The sequence below is a fragment of the Heloderma suspectum genome, chromosome 17 (assembly GCF_057233095.1).
Source record: "Heloderma suspectum isolate Gila_16-S chromosome 17, 16-S_ref, whole genome shotgun sequence".
In the NCBI taxonomy this organism is placed as follows: Eukaryota; Metazoa; Chordata; class Lepidosauria; order Squamata; family Helodermatidae; genus Heloderma; species Heloderma suspectum.
The window spans coordinates 10,061,527-10,079,173 of NC_139474.1; the positions used below are offsets into that span (position 1 = coordinate 10,061,527).

A 17,647-nucleotide genomic window follows, 5' to 3' on the forward strand; every position below is an offset into this window, starting at 1 on the left:
GATTGGTTCAAAATTGGGAAAGGAGTACGACAAGGCTGCATATTGTCACCCTGCTTATTTAACTTATATGCAGAGTACATCATGAGAAATGCCAGGTTGGATGAATCAGAGGTCGGAATTAAGATTGCTGGGAGAATTATCAACAACCTCCGATATGCAGACGATACCACCCTAATGGCAGAAAGCGAAGAGGATCTCAAGAGCCTCTTGTTGAGGGTGAAAGAGGAGAGTGCAAAAGCTGGTTTGAAACTCAACATTAAAAAAACTAAGGTCATAGCATCTGGCCCCATCACTTCCTGGCATATAGAAGGGGAAGAAATGGAAGCAGTGACAGATTTTACTTTCTTGGGCTCCAAGATCACCGCAGACGGTGACTGTAGCCATGAAATTAAAAGACGCTTGCTCCTTGGGAGGAAAGCTATGGCCAACCTAGACAGCATAGTAAGAAGCAGAGACATCACCTTGCCGACAAAGGTCCGTCTAATCAAAGCTATGGTTTTCCCAGTAGTAATGTATGGCTGTGAGAGCTGGACTATAAGGAAGGCTGAGCGCCGAAGAATTGATGCTTTCGAACTGTGGTGCTGGAGAAGACTCTTACGAGTCCCCTGGACTGCAAAGAGGTCAAATCAGTCCATCCTAAGGGAAATCAACCCTGAGTGCTCATTGGAAGGACAGATGCTGAAGCTGAAGCTCAAATATTTTGGCCACCTAATGCGAAGAGAAAACTCTCTGGAAAAGACCCTGATGCCGGGAAAGACTGAAGGCAAAAGGAGAAGGGGACGGCAGAGGATGAGATGGCTAGATAGCATCACGGATGCAATGAATATGAACTTGAGCACGCTCCGGGAGAGAGCGCAGGACAGGAGGGCCTGGCGTGCTATGGTCCATGGGGTCACGAAGAGTCGGACACGACTGAACAACAACAACAACATGTTCTCTATTTGAGAACAATATATTAAATGGATTTTTGTAACTGGAAGTTGGAATAGGAGCTTGTTCCATCCATTTCGCGCATCGACTTGATATTGCAGTATTTCTAGGAACGGTACATCTCCCCACGGGGGAAATAATATTGGTTTAAAAACAGATGTGTTTCTGAAGAATAATAGTTATTTATCCCACGACATTTGAGATAGCGAAGAGTTGGGAATAACTCAGCGAATAAACAACAAACTATTTTTTTTTTAATAGGGGGGAATATATATTACTGTTATTTAGGTCAGTCTGCTATGGGGGAAAAAAGAGGAACAAGTGTAGGAGAACTCGATCAGTTGCTCTTTAGCGGCGTGTTCTCTTGCTTGTTTTTGACCCCAAATATTTCATGATATCAAGTGGTATATAGGTTGTTTAAAGAAAAATACAAAAGGACAGATCTGTACCACTTTTATTTAAACAGCCCCCAAATTTCCCCTGAAGGCAAAATATGGACAGCAGTTTACCAGGGATAGATACCAAAGAGAAGGCATTGCCCCTGGTTAACAGGGATAGTTTCACACAGGCTTCCCCAACCTAGATGTCTTGGAATGTAACTTCCAGCATCCTCAGGGCAATTCTCAAGGTATTCGTAGACTTATTAGCAGTTTTGGTTAGAAACCACAGTGGGTCACTACCTTTATTCCTCTGGGCTTTGTGCCTGCAACAGCAGCCTGACATATAGACACTAAGCAGCTAAAGCTTTTCCCACTACTTTCTCTACATGACAAGGGGTAAAACCCTTAGCTGCTACATGTCTGCATGCACGGGCAAAGATCCAAGGGTGGGGGGAAAGTGGCAACCTTAACTCAGAGGGAGACAAACAAGCCTCATCTCTGTCTGCTTTCTCCGTCCATGATGTTTTCGGCTTCCTCTGTCCATCTTCTGGATGACAAATGGACCAGTGCAATGCCTGGCACCACTTCTATACTGCTAAGGAGAAAGGAGCAGGGAGCTGCAGCCATTTTGACAGGCCCTTTGGCTACAACGATGTCTTGGGATTTCTACTCTCCATCCTTCAGAGTCTGCCCTTCAGCCGGGCCTGGATACTAGACTTCAAGAATAAAAACTTCAGCTGCTACATTTCTGCATGCAGGGCTGCTGTGTTACAGGCCCAGATGCAAGGAGAGAGAGAAAAAGGCAGCTTCCTCTGTCTGTGATGCTTTCTGCCTTAATTCAGTATTAATATGTATTTTAATTCTCTTAGAGGGGAGAGAAGTAAGGCCTTCTCTCTCATAGTTATGCAGGAGAGGGAATTTTGGAGATGCTGCTTTTTCCCTCTCCTGCAGGACAAGCAGTGCCCTTCCTCTCCCAAATGCTCCCCTATCAAATGAAGGCCCCAGCTGCTAATAATGGCTATAGGTTTGATAGGTGTGAATCATGCCTGGGTAAGAAAAAAGTTCTTGCCTCTTTTGGGCATGGGCAGTAACTCAGTAATAGATCACATGATTTGTATGCAGAAGGTTCCAGGTTCAATTGTCAGCATCTCCAGGTAAGGCTGAGAAAGACCCCTGTCACTGGGGAGCTGCTTCCAGTCAGTGTAGAGAACACAGAGCTGGACGGACCAGTGCTCTGACTCGGTGGGAAGCGGTGTTCCTAATGTAAATCAGACTTTTATTCAGAACGGTGAGGACTAGAATCTTAGGATGCTTGTAGACAGAGGGCTCCTAGCACTACCAGTCCAAAGATGTTGTGCAGCTGTTCCATATCTTCTCCCTTATGGAAAGGGGAGGGGAAAAGACAGAAGAAGTAGTGGAAAAACCTGGGAGGGTTACAAGTGGAAGACAGCAGCTTTCGGCCCTCCCTGTGGAATTTTGTGAATGAGCCAGGGCGATGGCACCATAAAAGCCTTGACTGAAAGCACTTTTACATTACTGATCACATCGCTCAGATAGCAGAGGCAGTGCCTTGCATCCCAGGTTCAATCCCCAGCACCTCCAGGTAGAGCTGGGGAAGACCCCTGTCTGAAACCCTGTGGAAAGCCACAAGCAGGATACTGAGCTAGCTGCAGCAATGGTCTGACTCACTCCAAGGCAGCTTCTTATGTTCCTATTTAAATCAGCCGTTATTCCAAATCATGAGGACTGGAATCTTGCATTATCTTTAAGGGAATGGCCATAACTCAGTGGGAGAGCTCACGTTTGGCACACAGAAGAGCCGGGGTTCAATTCCCGGCATCTCCAGGTGGGGCTGGGAAAAGACCCCCTGTCCATGACCACCTAGTTCGCCCATATGGGCTGCCCCGCCCCTGCCCCTGCCTGAAACCCTGGAGAGATCTCCTCCCCGCCAGCTGTGCAGCTAGGCGAGGTCTGGGTCGGTGCACGAGGTTCCGCAGGACAGTTCGCAGACGTTCCCTGCCGGGGCCGAGCCGCCGCCTCCTTCTGGGCGATCATCTTGGCTCCTCCTCTGCCTTTCCTCCCACCCCCTTGAAGATGGCAGCCGCAGCAGGAGCAGCGATATTCAGCTGGCTGAAAGGCCCCCGGGGGACTTTAAGGACCCTGCGGCGGCCCTTGCATCATTCTGTCTCCCTGTCCTCTTCTGCTTGGGCAGGTGGGTGCTATGCAAAAGCTCCGGGAGGGGTAAAATCTGGTTTACACCCCGCTCAGGCTTCCCTGTTCCCTCTGAGCTTAGCTGCAATCCTCACAAGGAGCTGGGGGAGAAATGGATTTTGCCAGTGACGCTATGTTGTTCTCTTTCGTCATGCCAAGTGTTTTTGGGGTGCCTTGGTCCTGAATGCGCAGTTCAGACCCATTCACTTGACCAAAGACCTGCGCCTGGTGGAAATGAAAACGGCTAGAACTGGTTCGTTGACATGCATCAACACCTGCATTTTTGGACTCTCCTTGAGGGTGTTAGCTATAGGGGACAGACACGATGCATGCCTGCACTTCAGCATGCTACTACTCCACTGCAGTGCATTTATTTATTTATTACATTTATTATTGTTATTATCACTGTTTGATTTGTCCCCTGCCTTTCTACCAAAAACGGCACTCAAGGGGGCTTTATATCACACTCTTCCTCCAGAACCAATTTTAGCTCCTTGGAGGAAAGTTATAAAAGCAATAAATTTAAATAGAAAGAGGAAACCTGGGTGCATTTTTTGTTTAAAAAAACGAATTATTATTTATGCTTCTGTCCTCCTCTTCTTACATGGGGTGGACCCAAAGAGGGGAGAAACTTAACAGACTGCTGGAACAAAGATTGTATTTATTTTCGCAAATAAAATATTTGTTCCAGCATCCTGAGAAATTTATCTCCTTTTTGCATCTACTTTGGAAGCTTGACCTGCCTTTGTACCCTCGTTTCTCTTACATGGGGTGCCCTCCCATCCAAGTGGCTCACAAGGTACAAACTGGATTCGCTTCAGCGTCCCACACACCCAAACAATTCACTGAGTTAGGGGCAGGGCTTGGTTTAAAATGTGGAGAAACTGTGGTCTTAGGCAGGGACAGGGTGGGGCAGGAAGTAGTTTGGGGTTCTTCACTCTTGGGCTCGCCCCTTCATTGATGGCTAGAAAGAAGGAATGTTCAAAAAGAGAGCAGAGAGAGGCAGGCAGGCAGGCAAAGATGACACAAGCTGCTTGCTCCAGCTGGGATAGTTTGTTTGTTAATTTGGGTTTTTTTTAATATATGACTTCTGACGTATCCATTGCATTTTATTAATAATGTGAACTGCTTTGAGGACATGAGTTGAAAAGTTGGATAGAGATCCACGAAGTGAAGGAGTTATGGAGGCATCCATAATTTATTTATTTACAGCAAATAGAACTACTCTGTTTCACATGTGGGTGTTCTCCTTGCAGTTAAAAAACAGTTTTTCCTTAGCACTCAATACTTTATTTCGTTTGTCATTGACATAAAGGTGTTTTGTGCATGCTGTGGGTTTCCCTGGGGTGGCCATTTGGCAAGGCCATCACTTACAGCCGAAACAGACATGACTTTAAATCTATGTCTAGTAGCTACATGTCTTTTTTTTTTTACTTAAGTGTAGGTGCAGGGCCACCAGTCCAGATCTTAAAAAAACCCTACCCCCTCGCACTAAGATCCTGATCTGAATTGCCTACGCTAGAGTAAAAATGAAGGGAGGGGAAAAGACATTAGAAAAAAGACAAAAAAGACATAGCTACTAGACTCAGATTTAAAGTCATGTCTGTTTTGGCCCTTATACCCAGGTAAATGGGGATAGGATTGCAGCCTTAATCAGTTGGTAATAGGGCTTTAATGCCTGTAATGAGTTTTCTTCTATTCCGTGCATATTAAAGGTGAGTTTGGGATGTTTTTATTGTTGGATGTTTGTCCTTTTGAGTGTGTATATTTTAAAACCAATTGTGTGTACCGATATGGTTCAAAGACTGACTCAAAAAGCAGAAAACGTAATCGCTGCCAACGCACCTGCAGTCACAAAAAGGATGGTTCAGGCTACACTCCTAAACATACTTACTAAGGATTAAGCCCCTTTCAACACTGTGGGTAAACATGGATAGGACTGCACTGTTTAAGACGATGATGCATGTTTTAAGTTTCAAGGGGGCAGAGAAAGATGGGGTGAGCTGAGGTTGCCAACTGTGCCCCACAGCGTGTCTCACGGATGACTTGGATCAGGTGTAATTCATGAAGAAACTTACCCCCCCAGTGGGGGTGGGGGTTAATTCTCAAGCTATTCATGGACTTCTTAGCAGCTTTAGTTAAAGAGGATCACCATCATTTCCCCCCATTCTTGGCTTTGTGCCTGCAGCAGAAGCCTGACATATAGACAGTAAGCAGCTAAAGCTTTTCCCACAACTTCCTCTCCATACCAGGCAGGAATAAAAATTAGCTGCTACATTTCTGCATGCAGGGATGCTGTGTTACAGGTACAGACTGAAGGAGGGGGAAAAGGTTGACAGGCATAATTCAGAGGGACACAAGTGTGGCCTTGCCTATGTCTACTTCCTCCATCTGTGATACTTTCTGCTTTGTCTGACCGTCTCCCAGACGACCTGCTTTGGAGAATGGACCAGCGTGACACCTGGGACCGCTTCTATGCCACTAAGGAGGAAGGAGCAGCCGGTCCCAGTCATTTCGACTGGTTCTTTGGCTACAAAGACATCTCAAGATTTCTGCTGTCTGTTCTTCAGGGTCTGCCGTCCGGCCAGGCCCTGATCCTGGACGTGGGCTGCGGCACATCAGCCTTGGGCTTGGGGCTGTATCGTGATTCGCCCCGCCAGCTCCATGTCTCTTGCTTGGATTTCTCACCTCCAGCCATCGACACACTGCGCCAGCTGCTGCAGGACAGCGCCCCCCCACGGCACCCTCTATCCGAACTGCACTGCTGCTTGGGTGATGCCACTGACCTGACGGGCAGCTTCGGGCCAAAGTCTTTCCACTTGGTCCTTGACAAAGGGACCTGTGATGCCACGCTGCGCTGCCCCCAGGGGCCAGGCAAAGCCAGGAGGTTGGTGGCAGAATGCCTACAGGTGCTGAAACCCAAGGGCAGCCTGCTCCAGTTCTCAGACGAGGACCCTGATGCCAGAGTGCCATTCTTGGAACATGCTGGGGGTGTGCCCGTCACCGTAAGGGAGATCGGGCACTTTAATGGCATCAGCTACTACGCCTACATTCTTGGCCCGAGGGCTCTGGACTCAGCAGCGATTTGCGGGGCAGGCGAGTAGAAGGGGAGCGCAAAACTGGACCCCAACCTGAACCCCTCCAGGTGTGTTGGACCTCAAAATCATTCCCAGCCAGCATGGCCATTTCGTAGCCTGGTGAAGAAATGGGAGATGAGATCAGAAATGGCCTGTCATTTAGAAAGGGAGAGACGGATTGAGATCTTGGAAATCAGGGTTCATATTCCAGCACTGCCGTTCCCCTTTCATGTTGAAATATGGAAAACAGTCCATAAAACAGGATTCAGATGCAGCAGCAGCTGCATTCAGTCTGCAACTTTACAGCAGTCCGGTGGAGACTGGTGGCTTCAATGCCAATGGGGCAGTGACTCCGCTCTGGGTTTCAGTCAGAATGCTAATGGAGCTCTCCAAGAGCAGCTGGCGACAATGGCGGTGAGTAAGACTTCCTGATGGAAGGAGCCCATGGAGGGTGTCTTGTTCTCTATGGGCCCTCAAAAACCTGCCCCCAGCAATGTTATGAAGCCTGCCCCCCAACCACTGGACACACTATTCAGCAACTCTTCTGGCTTCGGAGATTTCACCGCAGGCTGACCATGTGTTTTTGAGCATATCTTCACAGCCTTAAGGACTAGAAGCTTGTTTTGATTTTATTTTTAACAAAAGCTTGAGATGCACGCGATGCTGGATTTTGCACCCAGTTAGTATCCTCCACAGAACTGCACCTGTGCACATGGACCTGAGCTTGGACAAGACCTGCCATTAGACTGAGAAGGACCCATCCCTCCTGGGTAGCAAAATGCTATCCCGTAGAAAGAGCAATTTCCCATCAAAATAATCACATCGGGCACCCAGCAGAAACTGTTTATTCCTGAGGTTTAGACAAGCGTTTGTGAATGTTGAGCAAACAGATTTCTAAAAATAGACTCAGCTTAACGTTACTCTCTCCCAAGTGTAATACACAGAAGAACATAAACTGACCTGCTCAATTAGACCAAAGCTCTCTTTAGCCCCAGCATACTGTTTCCAACAGGGGACAGCCAGATGCTTCCAGGAAGCCCATAAGAAGGCAAGAATCTTCCTCAGGTCTGTCCCCCCCCAGCATCTGGTGCTCATAGGTATCCTCCTCCTGAACCCAGATATTCCATTTTAATTATCCTAGATAATTTCTACACATATATTTTAAATGCAAAAATCACCTCTAGTTTGTTGATCCTCACAGGAATTCCCCCATAGAAGATAAAATATAATAACAGTGTTCAATCAAGTAATAACTTGGAGTAGAGGTGGGGAAACTTCAGCTCTCTGGATGTGTTGGACTACAGCTTCCATCATCCCTGCTATGTTGACTGCGGCTGATGGATGTCCAACAACAGTGGAGGGCCACCGGTTCCCCACTCCTGCTTTGTACAGCGCACATCAACATACATGGTGTGTTATGATGAATAGTGGTAAACCTGGGGATGGGGAAGGATAGGTGTCTGCCCTGAGGATCTTACAATCAAAATTTTGCAAGGGGAGGTAACAGGTGGAGGGAAGGAAGATCTGGGGTCATCAGCAGCAAGACGGTGGGTACAACAGAGAAAATGAGCTAATTCAGAATGACATGCATTTATAAAAAATAAAACCAAAGGTAGCCATGTTGACGGAAATAAAAATTCCAAAATCCATATTTTGCGTAATATCTTTATTAGGTCAACCAAAAAATGGCCAAAACTGTGCAAATGTTTGAGATCTCCAGATCCTTTCATCAGCCAAGTGTGCACAATTTTTGCCATCTTTTGGTTGACCCACACATTCGTTTAGGTTTCCTTTTGGTTGGAAACAAGAAGAGTTAAAGGTTTATTCCCCCCAACAACAACCTCTGTAGGGAGAATGAAGCAGAAGTTACTGCCACTAGTGAGCTTTTGTTTTGTGCTCCTTTGGCATGCCTGCCTAGCAGGGCTGTTGTTACCCACCACACAGACACCTTGAAACGGATGAGTGCCGTCCGGACGGCCATTTGGCTTCTGGGGCAACGCCCAGGAGCCCCATTCCTCCTGGGTTCAAAGCTCAAAAAGAAGTCGGCGAATTAGGTTTGCCCATGGCTGAGGGTGAGAGGGCATTCTCTGTCCCAGGGAAAAATAAACGCCACAAGCGATCTCACAGAAGCACATCCGCCACATCACTTTCGAAAGAAGACAGTCCTAAAAATATAAAAACAGCAGAGGAGAAAGTCACAGGAAGCAGGGGGTGGGGAGATTAAAAAAGCTACTGATCTGGTTGCAAAAGAATCCTGGTGCATATGCTATGGCAGGGGTCCCCAGCCTTTTTGGGTCTGTGGGCACCTTTGGAATTTTGAGCGAGTGTCATGGGTGCTCTCACAAAATGGCTGCTGTAGGGGAGAAGGGGCTTACCCCTTCATTAAACAGTGGGCTTACCCCTTCATAAAACGGTGTGCATGGCCAGTCACAAAACATGCTTTTCCCTAAAGGCGAACTGCTGAAGCTGCAAGAAAAATAAATTGCCCAAGAATCTACGTACAAATCAGAAGTGAGGGTCTGAGCTCCAAAACATTCATTCCAGACATTGATTACATTTATATCCTGCCGTTTTTACTCCTTAGGAACCTAAGGCGGTGTACATGATCCTCCTCCTCTCCATTTTATCCTCACGACAACAACCCTGTGAGGTAGGTTGGGCTGAGAGTCTGTGACTGGACCAAAGTCACCCAGTGAGCTTCCATGGTCAAGTGGGGACTAGAACCCGGATCTCCTGGCTCTCACTCCAACGCTTCAAAGATGGTATTGGAGGATGGTATTTTGCTTTGCGGCCAGATTTGGAGCCCAGGCAGGCTGGATTTAGACCCCAGGACTGAAGTTCTGCCCCTTCGTTGTAAAGAGGCAGGTGCCCATATCCACTAAGCCCACCCCCTGGCTCACCAGCCTCCAGCGCCTCCTCGCCTTCAGCAAAGAGCTTGTCTTGCCCAGCCTCTTCTGGCAGCGAGAAGTCATCCGGGGGCCACCGGAGCTCCCCACTTTCCACGTTGCCCCCTTCGCTGGGTTCCACCACGATCGAGGGCAGGCGAGCTTTTCCAGGCCACAGCTCTCCACAGCGGTCCTCCTCAAAGGGCCGCTGGGTGGGTGCCTTGTGCGCTTCCTTGCATGGCGGCCCTTGGCACCGCCCCCTGCGCAGAGCCCCCAGGGGCTCTTGGATGCGCATCTTCTCGCACGGCAGCTCGGACAGGTCCTTGCACATGCCCTTGGGCGTCTCGCTGGGGAGGTCCTTGCACATCTCCATGGTGGGGGCCCAGAAGGAATCTGCCCCCAGGCCTTGCGGCAGGGCGAGGAAGAGCTGGGGATGGAAGCACAGAAGGTTCAGTCCCATATCAAAGAACTGAAGGCTGCTTCACATGTTCAGGTCAATTCTGGGAAGCCTAGATCTAATGGGCCCAAGTTATAGGAGGGTAGATTTCGGTTGCACATTAGGAGACATTCGACAGAGGAACCAGCTAGAGCCAGCATGGTGCAGCAGGTAGAGTGTTGGACTGGGACTCAGGAGATCTGGGTTCTAATCCGGCCATCAAGCTCACTGGGTGACTTTGGGCCAGTCACTGATTCTCCGCCTAACCTACCCACAGGGTTGTTGTGAGGATAAAATGGAGAGGAGGAGGATCAGGTAAGCCACCTTGGGTTCCTTGCAAGAGGAAAAAAGGCAGGATATAAACGTAATAAATAACATTTAAAAAAAATTATCTGGGGAAAGCTCTCCCTTGCTGGAGGTCTTTTGGGGGGGAGCTTCAACTCAGGATCTCCTGCATCGAGTGGGATGGGTGCGGTGGACTAGATGGACTCTAAGGACACCTCCAGCTCTAAAATTCTAATCTAAATGCAAATAACCTGTGTTTGGAAAGAGGCCAATCCCACATGCCCCACAGGGTGGCACTGTACTGTCGGGGTCCCTAATGTGGTGCCCCTAGGCACCAGTATGCCCGGAACATCTCTCTTGGTGCCCACACACACACACACACACACACACCCCTCTGCCTTGTACTTAAGTTCTTGGGCAAGTGACTTTTCTTTGTGTCCCATCAATTTGCCCTCTGGGAAATGAGTGTTTTGTGACCAGCCATGCCATGGCAACCTTGGCAACCATTTTGTGAATGGGCAAGTCTGCCCCATGGCACTTTGTCAATATCCCTCTTAAAATGAAGCATCCAGCACTAGACCCAGGACGCCAAATGTGGCCTGAATAATGCACAACAGGATGGAACTATTACTTCCCATGACCTGGACACGATGCTTTTGTTAATGCAGCCTAAGATGTTCCCTTTTCCACTGGTTCATCCTAGATTTATACAATGCACACTTCTAAAGGAATTTTTAAAGGTGTGGGGAGAAGAGAATTAAAATAAAACATCCATGTACTTCTCGCTTCCTCCACTTTTCATTCCGCCTTTTTGGCAAATTTCGATGCATTTGTGCAAGGTTGATTTTGCCTACATTGATCAACTCTAGTTAACAAAGTGACAAAGCAGGTGAGTTCATGCAAAGAGGCTCTGCTTTGGACTAGCAACTCCGCTCTTGCAAAGTTCATCTTGCTTATCCCAGTCTCCAATGCCACATTGAATGGGAAAACACCAGCGAGGTATCTAACTTGCTTGCTACCCCTTTGAGATGAAACTGCTGAGACCCAAGGCAATCAAGAGGATGGTGGATAAGATGGATAAGGGAAATAGCTCAACCTGTATCTAAAGAGGAAGGGAGGCAGCAGTTGTCAAGGGCACCCTGGCCTTACCTGGGTATTTAGACAAGCCACTTGGAGGGGTCCGTCCTCCCTGGCCAATATCCATTGCATCTCCTGATCCGTGTTTGGACCTGCCTCATTGTTCACAGCTGGATCCAAAGTCTCTGCTGGCATCTGGCGTGAAGCACGTGCCTTGGCAGAGGTCTTGGGACCATCAGAGCCCCTCATCATTTCTGTCATGACGGCATCTGCAAGCCAAGGGTCAATGCCGGGAATACAGGTGCTTCCTGCCTGGGCAAGGAGTGTGTGTGTGGGAAGATAATTATAATAAATATTAATAACAATAATGATTAATAATTAATAACAATTAATAATGATCTTAATTACACTCAGTACTTATCTTAATTGTTAATAATTATCTTAAGTATTAATAATTACCAAAGGTTAATTACTAGTTATTATTAATCATGAATAATCATTAATAATTAACCTTTCTTGGAATTTGTTATTCCAAAACACCACGAACAAAATCCCCTGTCTTCTCAGTATTTGCCTCCCCTCAATTCCTGAATAAAGTAGGTTCTCTTAGATACTGTGCCCAATTTTTAAGGACCAACAGCTTGCGATACACACTTGGGTTGCCGCCAATACATCGATTCCTGACCCTAAATCCATCTCAAGTGCTATATCCTTCAGGCACCGTAAAACAGGGCCATTTAAGGCAGAGGTGGGCAACCTGCACAATTCCAGCTGTAATTAGACTCCAGCTCCCATCATCCCCAACCATTGCCATGCTGGCTGGGGCAGATGGGATTTGGAGTCCTGCATCTGGCAGGCTGCTGGTCCCCCCCCCCGCCTTGACCTAAGGGGTCCATTTGCACAGAATAGCCTGTAATTTCTTCAATTGTTCTATTTTTCCCCCAAAAGTTGATTTATAATTGGGCAGGAAAAAAAAACTAAAAGGGGAAAAAACATAACAACAATTTTGTTTTTATGTTGATGCACACATGCCTGTAACAACAGTATTTTATAACAGCTATCTACGCTCCTACGCCCAACGTGCCTCTCCTCAGACGGCGTTTGCTGCATGATTCATTAGGAGCACATTTTAAATGAACGAAAGGCTTGTATATCAGTTCATCCAATAAGTGGATTAAGTCAGTAGTCCTAGGCTCACTTCCTTGGGAGTTAATCCCATTGAACTCAAGTTGGAGTTACTGCATAGGGTCACGTTATTTGTTGCAAATGATGCATTAAATACTAATAACGTTGATTGTACGGAGCTTAATTTGCAGTCAGAACATAGCACAGCTCAGCCTGAGGTCTGTTGGCCCCAAGAGCATGTGAAGTCATAATAAGTTCAAGAGCACCTTCAGCCATGTGCAAAGTTCCTTTTCTTTCACCAGTTAGTAATCACTGCCAGCCCCCTTCTCCCCCATCTAAGATTAGGAGGAAGTTTTTCCAAGTTGCAGGGTGGAGAGACCGCTTGAGCCCCATTACCTGTCTCTCTGCAGATTAAGCAGGACTGGTACAGTGTAAACTCTAGCAGATAAGACCCAAGTTCCTCCAGATGTTTTGCACTTCAACTCCCATCAACCCAGGCCAGCATGCCCAGTGGTCAGGAAGGCTAGGAATTGTAGTCTAAAACATCTGGAGGGCACCAGGTTGAGGAAGCCATTATGCTGTTTCGCACAATGCAGGCTAGATGATTCTGGGATGCCTCAAGGCACGGTATCCAGCCAACATCCCTGCCCTGTTATTTGTCATCCAGCAACATATATTCAGAGGTCTACTGCATCTAAACATGGAGGTTCCATCATGGCTAGTAGCCGGCAACAGACATTTCCTCCTTTGTGCATTTGTCTAATCGCCTTCTAAAGCAGTCTAAACCAGTGGTCATCTCCGCATCTGGTGGCAAAGAATTCCATCTGTACTGCTTCAGGTGTTTGATAAATATACTGTCATAATTGCAGGGAGTGCCTCCCAGCAGGGAAATAACAACTGTTTCACCCCACACTTTGCATTATTCCCAACTGCAGTCACACTTCCCTAGTCCCATAGAATGCAGAGGACATTTGAAACTGACTGGACCAAATTAGCCTCTGGTCTCGTCAATTCCAGCATATTGGGAAAACTCTTGACTCTCCCAAAGGGGATTATCTGTGGCTTTGTGCAACCATCTTTTCATGAACATAAAAGAAAAGTACGATTTTAAAAAAGAAAAAAGAAACTTTCCCAAATGTTCTCTGGGCATTGAGATGGGAAGTATGTTATATGTGCATTTCATCATTAGCAGATTCCAATAAGTGCAGCCACATTAAAATTTGCCCAGCCTAGTAAAGCCCGTCCTATTTTGCACTCTCATTCCATCTTTTCCCAGGAAATGCAAACCCAAAAACAATGATGCCAATTGGGTTGGAGTTTGTGGTGTGTTATATTCCCCTTCTTGAGATGCTTTGCTAAGCTAACCCTCCATCTCCATCTTGCTAGCTTATATGGGAGACTATGGGCTCCTTCAGACGGAGCTTTTATCCTGCTATTGAGATTGCTCACTCACGGAAGTCGGTGGGTCCTTTAGATGACGTTGTGAACCTCCACGGCACATCCAGAGGTATTTCCTGGTTATTTCATCTCAAATAGATCCGGAACTAATGAACTATCATTTAAATTCAGAATGTTATGTGATTAAAACAGCCACTGGATGGCGCTGTTTCATTGAGCTCTATGGAACCTTGAAAATTAAAAGCTTCCTCTCTCAACAATAGTCCCTGTCTGGGAGCCCACAATAAATGAGGAAAGGCTCCAGAACTGGAGCACTGCGGGGTTTTTCTTTAATGTAAAGGCAGCCTATATATACCAGGGTTGCAGAACCCCTTTTCAGCCCAAGGGCTGAATTCCACTGCAGAAAAGCTTTTGGAAGGCAAAAGGGGAAGGACCAAAAATAACAGTATATTTTACCTTAAAGCTCTTACTGCAGCTAGCTAAAACCTTCGGAGAGGCATCTCGGCCTTTTCAAATGGTGAAGGGGAAAAACTGCACAAAAGTCAGGAAACCACAGACGAATCAGAGGTTGGGGGAAAAGGGGTGGTGCCAAGGGAAGGGGCATGGCCACCATTGGATTGGGACCCCAGGCCCGAACTTCTGCACCCCTGATATATACGCGTAGATTTCTTCACACTCTGGGGAAAGGGATGCTCATGTCTGCATACAAGCAGGATTTGGCCTGGCTTCCCTCCCAGTGGGTTCCACCCTAGGGGTGTGAAAACACAATGCTTTGTCACTCACCAGGCAGCAATGAGCCAAGGATGGGGCAGCTTAAGGAGGATTAGGGTCAGAGTGCCCCGGCCTAGGAGCTAACAGATGCCCATGTTGCTCTAAATCACTGTGGCCTCGTGGCCAGATAATCTTTCAACCGCAGAAAAAACAACCAACACCCACAAGTCGTGTCTCCCACACAAGCACATGCCCCATTGTATGTGGGGCAAAGGCCTGGGGTGACATGACCACAGCAGTGTAAGAAGATTTCCCGCTCACTCTGCAAAGAGCAGCCCCTTGCTGAGATTTCTCTCCCTCTCTGTGGTTCTAGGGTCCAACACATTATTCCATCAATGTGAGCAAATTAGCAATGATTCTGTTCTGTATGAGGCCCTGTTTGTACCTCAGGGGCTTTCTCTCCTGGAGCTCAGACATCCATCCTCCAACACAAAGACAATAGCAATAATGAGTCACTGAATTCAGGGGTCTTCAAACTCCCAAACCACAGAAGCAATCCTCCGCTCACAAGCCCCTTGCAAAGTCTGGCTCAGGGTGTTTTCAAGAGGACCGGTTTGGACATCCCTGTGCTGGGAGAAACCTGTGGGGATTCCGAGAGGTTGAACTGAGATTAGCAAAGGATCGAGCCCCCTGCCTGTGTGCTTGCTTCTATGCCCCAGTGTTACCTGTTCAACCTGGACCTGTGTAAATGAATGGAGCTTTACAAAATTGCAACAAGCTTCCAGCGTCCCTTCCCACCAAAGGAAACTGATGGAATGTGAAACCGGTGGCCTTCCAGAGGTTGTTGGGGTACAACTCGCATCATCCCTGATTGAAGAACATGCTTTGGTTTTATTGTTGATTTGTTATGTATTTCACTGTTTTTAGCTTTTAAGCTGCCCTGGAAATGTTTAAATCAAGAAGTAGCATAGAGATCCTTAAAATAATGAAATATACAAAATCTCCCAGCAGCTGAAGGGGTAGATCAAAATTATATGAATGAATCCATCTAACACAACTGTCTCCAACATTCCTGTGCAAATTTGCTCAGAAGGTTATCCTTGTGGATACATACAGCCTCCTAATATGCTCCATTCATCCTGAATGGTCCTGGATACCTTCATTTGGGACTAAGCCCTGCTAAACTTCTGAGTAAGCATGTGTAAGATCAGGCTACATGTGTTATAACTCCTAACTGCTACTTTCTCCTTTCTCTCCAACTTGCTCCAGGCTGCAAACATGATAATGTTATGTTATCCCATGTTATATTCACAACCTTACAAGGCGGGTCAGGGACTAGGTAATGACTGCAGATATTGTTCAATGAACTACATTTGCCATCAACCAAGTACCTCACCCCCACCCCTTAATTCCTACATTTGACAGCTGAAAACAGAATCTCTGTGCGTGTGCCTTTAAATATACAGAGACAGGGATAATATATTTATTGCTTTATCAGAATTATAGATCACCATTCCATCAGCTCAGGGTGGTTAAGAAACTCCTAATAAACAGCAACCATTCAAACAGTGAAACCAACTAACCTGCCCAAAGAAGAAGGATTTCAGCAGTTGCCTGAAGCTGCACAAAAGCAAGGCCTGGCATGAGGTATGCAACTAGGGTGCTATGATGAAAAAGACCCTGCACCAAGATCTTACCGGTGTCTTCTCTCTAATATATGATGGTTGTCACAGGATACTGCTGGTAGACCTTAAAAAGTAAGCAGATTGATAAAGGAGAACACGATCCCTGAATTATGTTGGACCCAAGACTGCCCAGTGTTTAGGAGAGAAAAAGGGATGGGGTAATTTTTTTTACCCGTTTAGTTTCTGACATGGCAAAAGGAGAAGGGGACGGGACGGCAGAGGATGAGATGGCTAGATAGCATCACTGATGCAATGAATATGGACTTGAGCACGCTCCGGGAGAGAGCGCAGGACAGGAAGGCCTGGTGTGCTATGGTCCATGGGGTCACGAAGAGTTGGACCCGACTGAACTACTGAACAACAAGTTTCTGACATGCAGAACCAATCAGGTCGTGGCTGCCCTATCGCTTTGGTCACCATGCCAAGGAAAAGATTCACTTGCTACATTCCTGTGCATGAGGCAGCTGTTAAAAGGCATAGGAGAAGGGCCAGGAAAACAAATTGGCAACCTTCATAGCAACTCAAGAGGATGTTGGATACATTTTGTGTGAAGTCCTGATTACCAGCATGTTGAATCAGAGCTGGAAGTTAATAGGTAGCCAGAACAACTAAGGAGACAAATGCATTACTTGCCAATGGATTACCTCTCCCCAGTGCAAAAAAAAATATGGCTCCACTACACACAGATGTACGCCAGAATTTTAGAAACCCTTGAGTAAGGTACCCTGAGTGAGGTTCCTTTAATCTGGAAGTGGCCACCATGTGTGGAAAACCCAGCATTTCCTCTGACTCTGGTCCATCTCAAAAAGTGAAAATGGTGGTGGTGGGCCTTGGGGCCCCTTGCAGATCCCCAATTGTGCCAACCTCTGGAGCCAACCCTGGGTGTCCAAGAGATACCCTTGCTACAACACAGAGGATCTAGAGAGGCAGAGGAGGAGGGGCAAACTCACTTCAAGAAGTGCAGTTGGACAGCAGTGTAGTGGGGATTTGACAAGAAAAAAACACAATTTCACACACAGGCACGCAACTTTCTCACCTTTTCCTGCTCTTGGATTCTGGCTGGATGCTCTTCGAATTCTCAGCACTCGCCTTCTTGCCACAGAAGGGAAAGGCCCTTTCTGCCCTGACGCTGTAATTTGGTGGGGAAGCGTTGTACGCTTGCCTAGGCTGGACAAACAGAACAAAGCGTAAGGGAGCCAGAAGAGGAGCTAGAACCCAGGGGTGAGACTGCCCCAGGACACTGGGCAGAGGGATCAGCTACGTGCTCCCGGGAGATTAATCACCTTCTGAGCTCATGGAAACAGCTAATGAGCTCAGGGTGAAAGAAAGAGATTGTCACAGGGCTCGCAGCATGAAGGGTGGGGAACAGTGGGAGATGCCTTACTAAAAGGAGATGGTGTCTGTCATTTGGGGGGGTGAGAGAGAGAGAAACCTTAGTAATATCAGG

At 47.1% G+C, this 17,647-nt stretch overlaps 3 protein-coding genes and 1 pseudogene across 5 annotated transcripts in view; 3 read left to right on the forward strand and 1 right to left on the reverse strand.

The window, feature by feature from the left end:
• Positions 1–17,647, forward strand: part of UQCC3 (ubiquinol-cytochrome c reductase complex assembly factor 3) — a 35,763-nt gene that overhangs the window by 13,011 nt on the left and 5,105 nt on the right. The window contains exon 5 of one of the 2 annotated variants that reach the window (XM_084824401.1): positions 13,793–14,012. The exons of the other annotated variant lie outside the window; for it this stretch is intronic. Coding sequence (XP_084680527.1) covers positions 13,793–13,942 — 150 coding nt within the window. The 3' untranslated portion in view covers positions 13,943–14,012. Of the gene's footprint in view, positions 1–13,792; positions 14,013–17,647 lie in introns of those variants that run through there. 2 annotated transcript variants of the gene reach the window in all.
• Positions 821–8,246, forward strand: CSKMT (citrate synthase lysine methyltransferase). The gene is made up of 2 exons (XM_084824397.1): positions 821–3,522; positions 5,949–8,246. Exons 1-2 carry the CDS (start codon positions 3,084–3,086, stop codon positions 6,623–6,625), a joined length of 1,116 nt encoding a protein of 371 aa, XP_084680523.1. The 5' UTR covers positions 821–3,083; the 3' UTR covers positions 6,626–8,246.
• LOC146334437 (U2 spliceosomal RNA) lies at positions 929–1,056 on the forward strand (annotated as a pseudogene).
• On the reverse strand, positions 7,428–16,182 carry LOC146334438 (uncharacterized). 2 transcript variants are annotated; one of them, XM_084824398.1, is made up of 4 exons: positions 16,099–16,182; positions 11,354–11,593; positions 9,499–9,910; positions 7,428–8,763 (listed from the first exon to the last, which is right to left on the reverse strand). In XM_084824398.1, exons 2-4 carry the CDS (start codon positions 11,540–11,542, stop codon positions 8,720–8,722), a joined length of 645 nt encoding a protein of 214 aa, XP_084680524.1. In that variant the 5' UTR covers positions 11,543–11,593; positions 16,099–16,182; the 3' UTR covers positions 7,428–8,719. The 2 variants fall into 2 exon arrangements, with proteins under 2 accessions (XP_084680524.1, XP_084680525.1); XM_084824399.1 differs by lacking the exon at positions 16,099–16,182 and adding an exon at positions 13,860–13,880.

Excerpts from the sequence above, each read along its gene's own strand:
- LOC146334438 (XM_084824398.1), bottom strand. The coding sequence starts at position 11,542 with ATGACAGAAATGATGAGGGGCTCTGATGGTCCCAAGACCTCTGCCAAG. Across the intron at positions 9,911-11,353 it reads TGGCTTGTCTAAATACCCAG|CTCTTCCTCGCCCTGCCGCA; the intron begins GTAAGGCCAGGG and ends TTCCATCCCCAG. Across the intron at positions 8,764-9,498 it reads CGAGGAGGCGCTGGAGGCTG|GACTGTCTTCTTTCGAAAGT; the intron begins GTGAGCCAGGGG and ends TTATATTTTTAG.
- CSKMT (XM_084824397.1), top strand. The coding sequence starts at position 3,084 with ATGGCCATAACTCAGTGGGAGAGCTCACGTTTGGCACACAGAAGAGCC. Across the intron at positions 3,523-5,948 it reads GTCCTCTTCTGCTTGGGCAG|ACGACCTGCTTTGGAGAATG; the intron begins GTGGGTGCTATG and ends ACCGTCTCCCAG.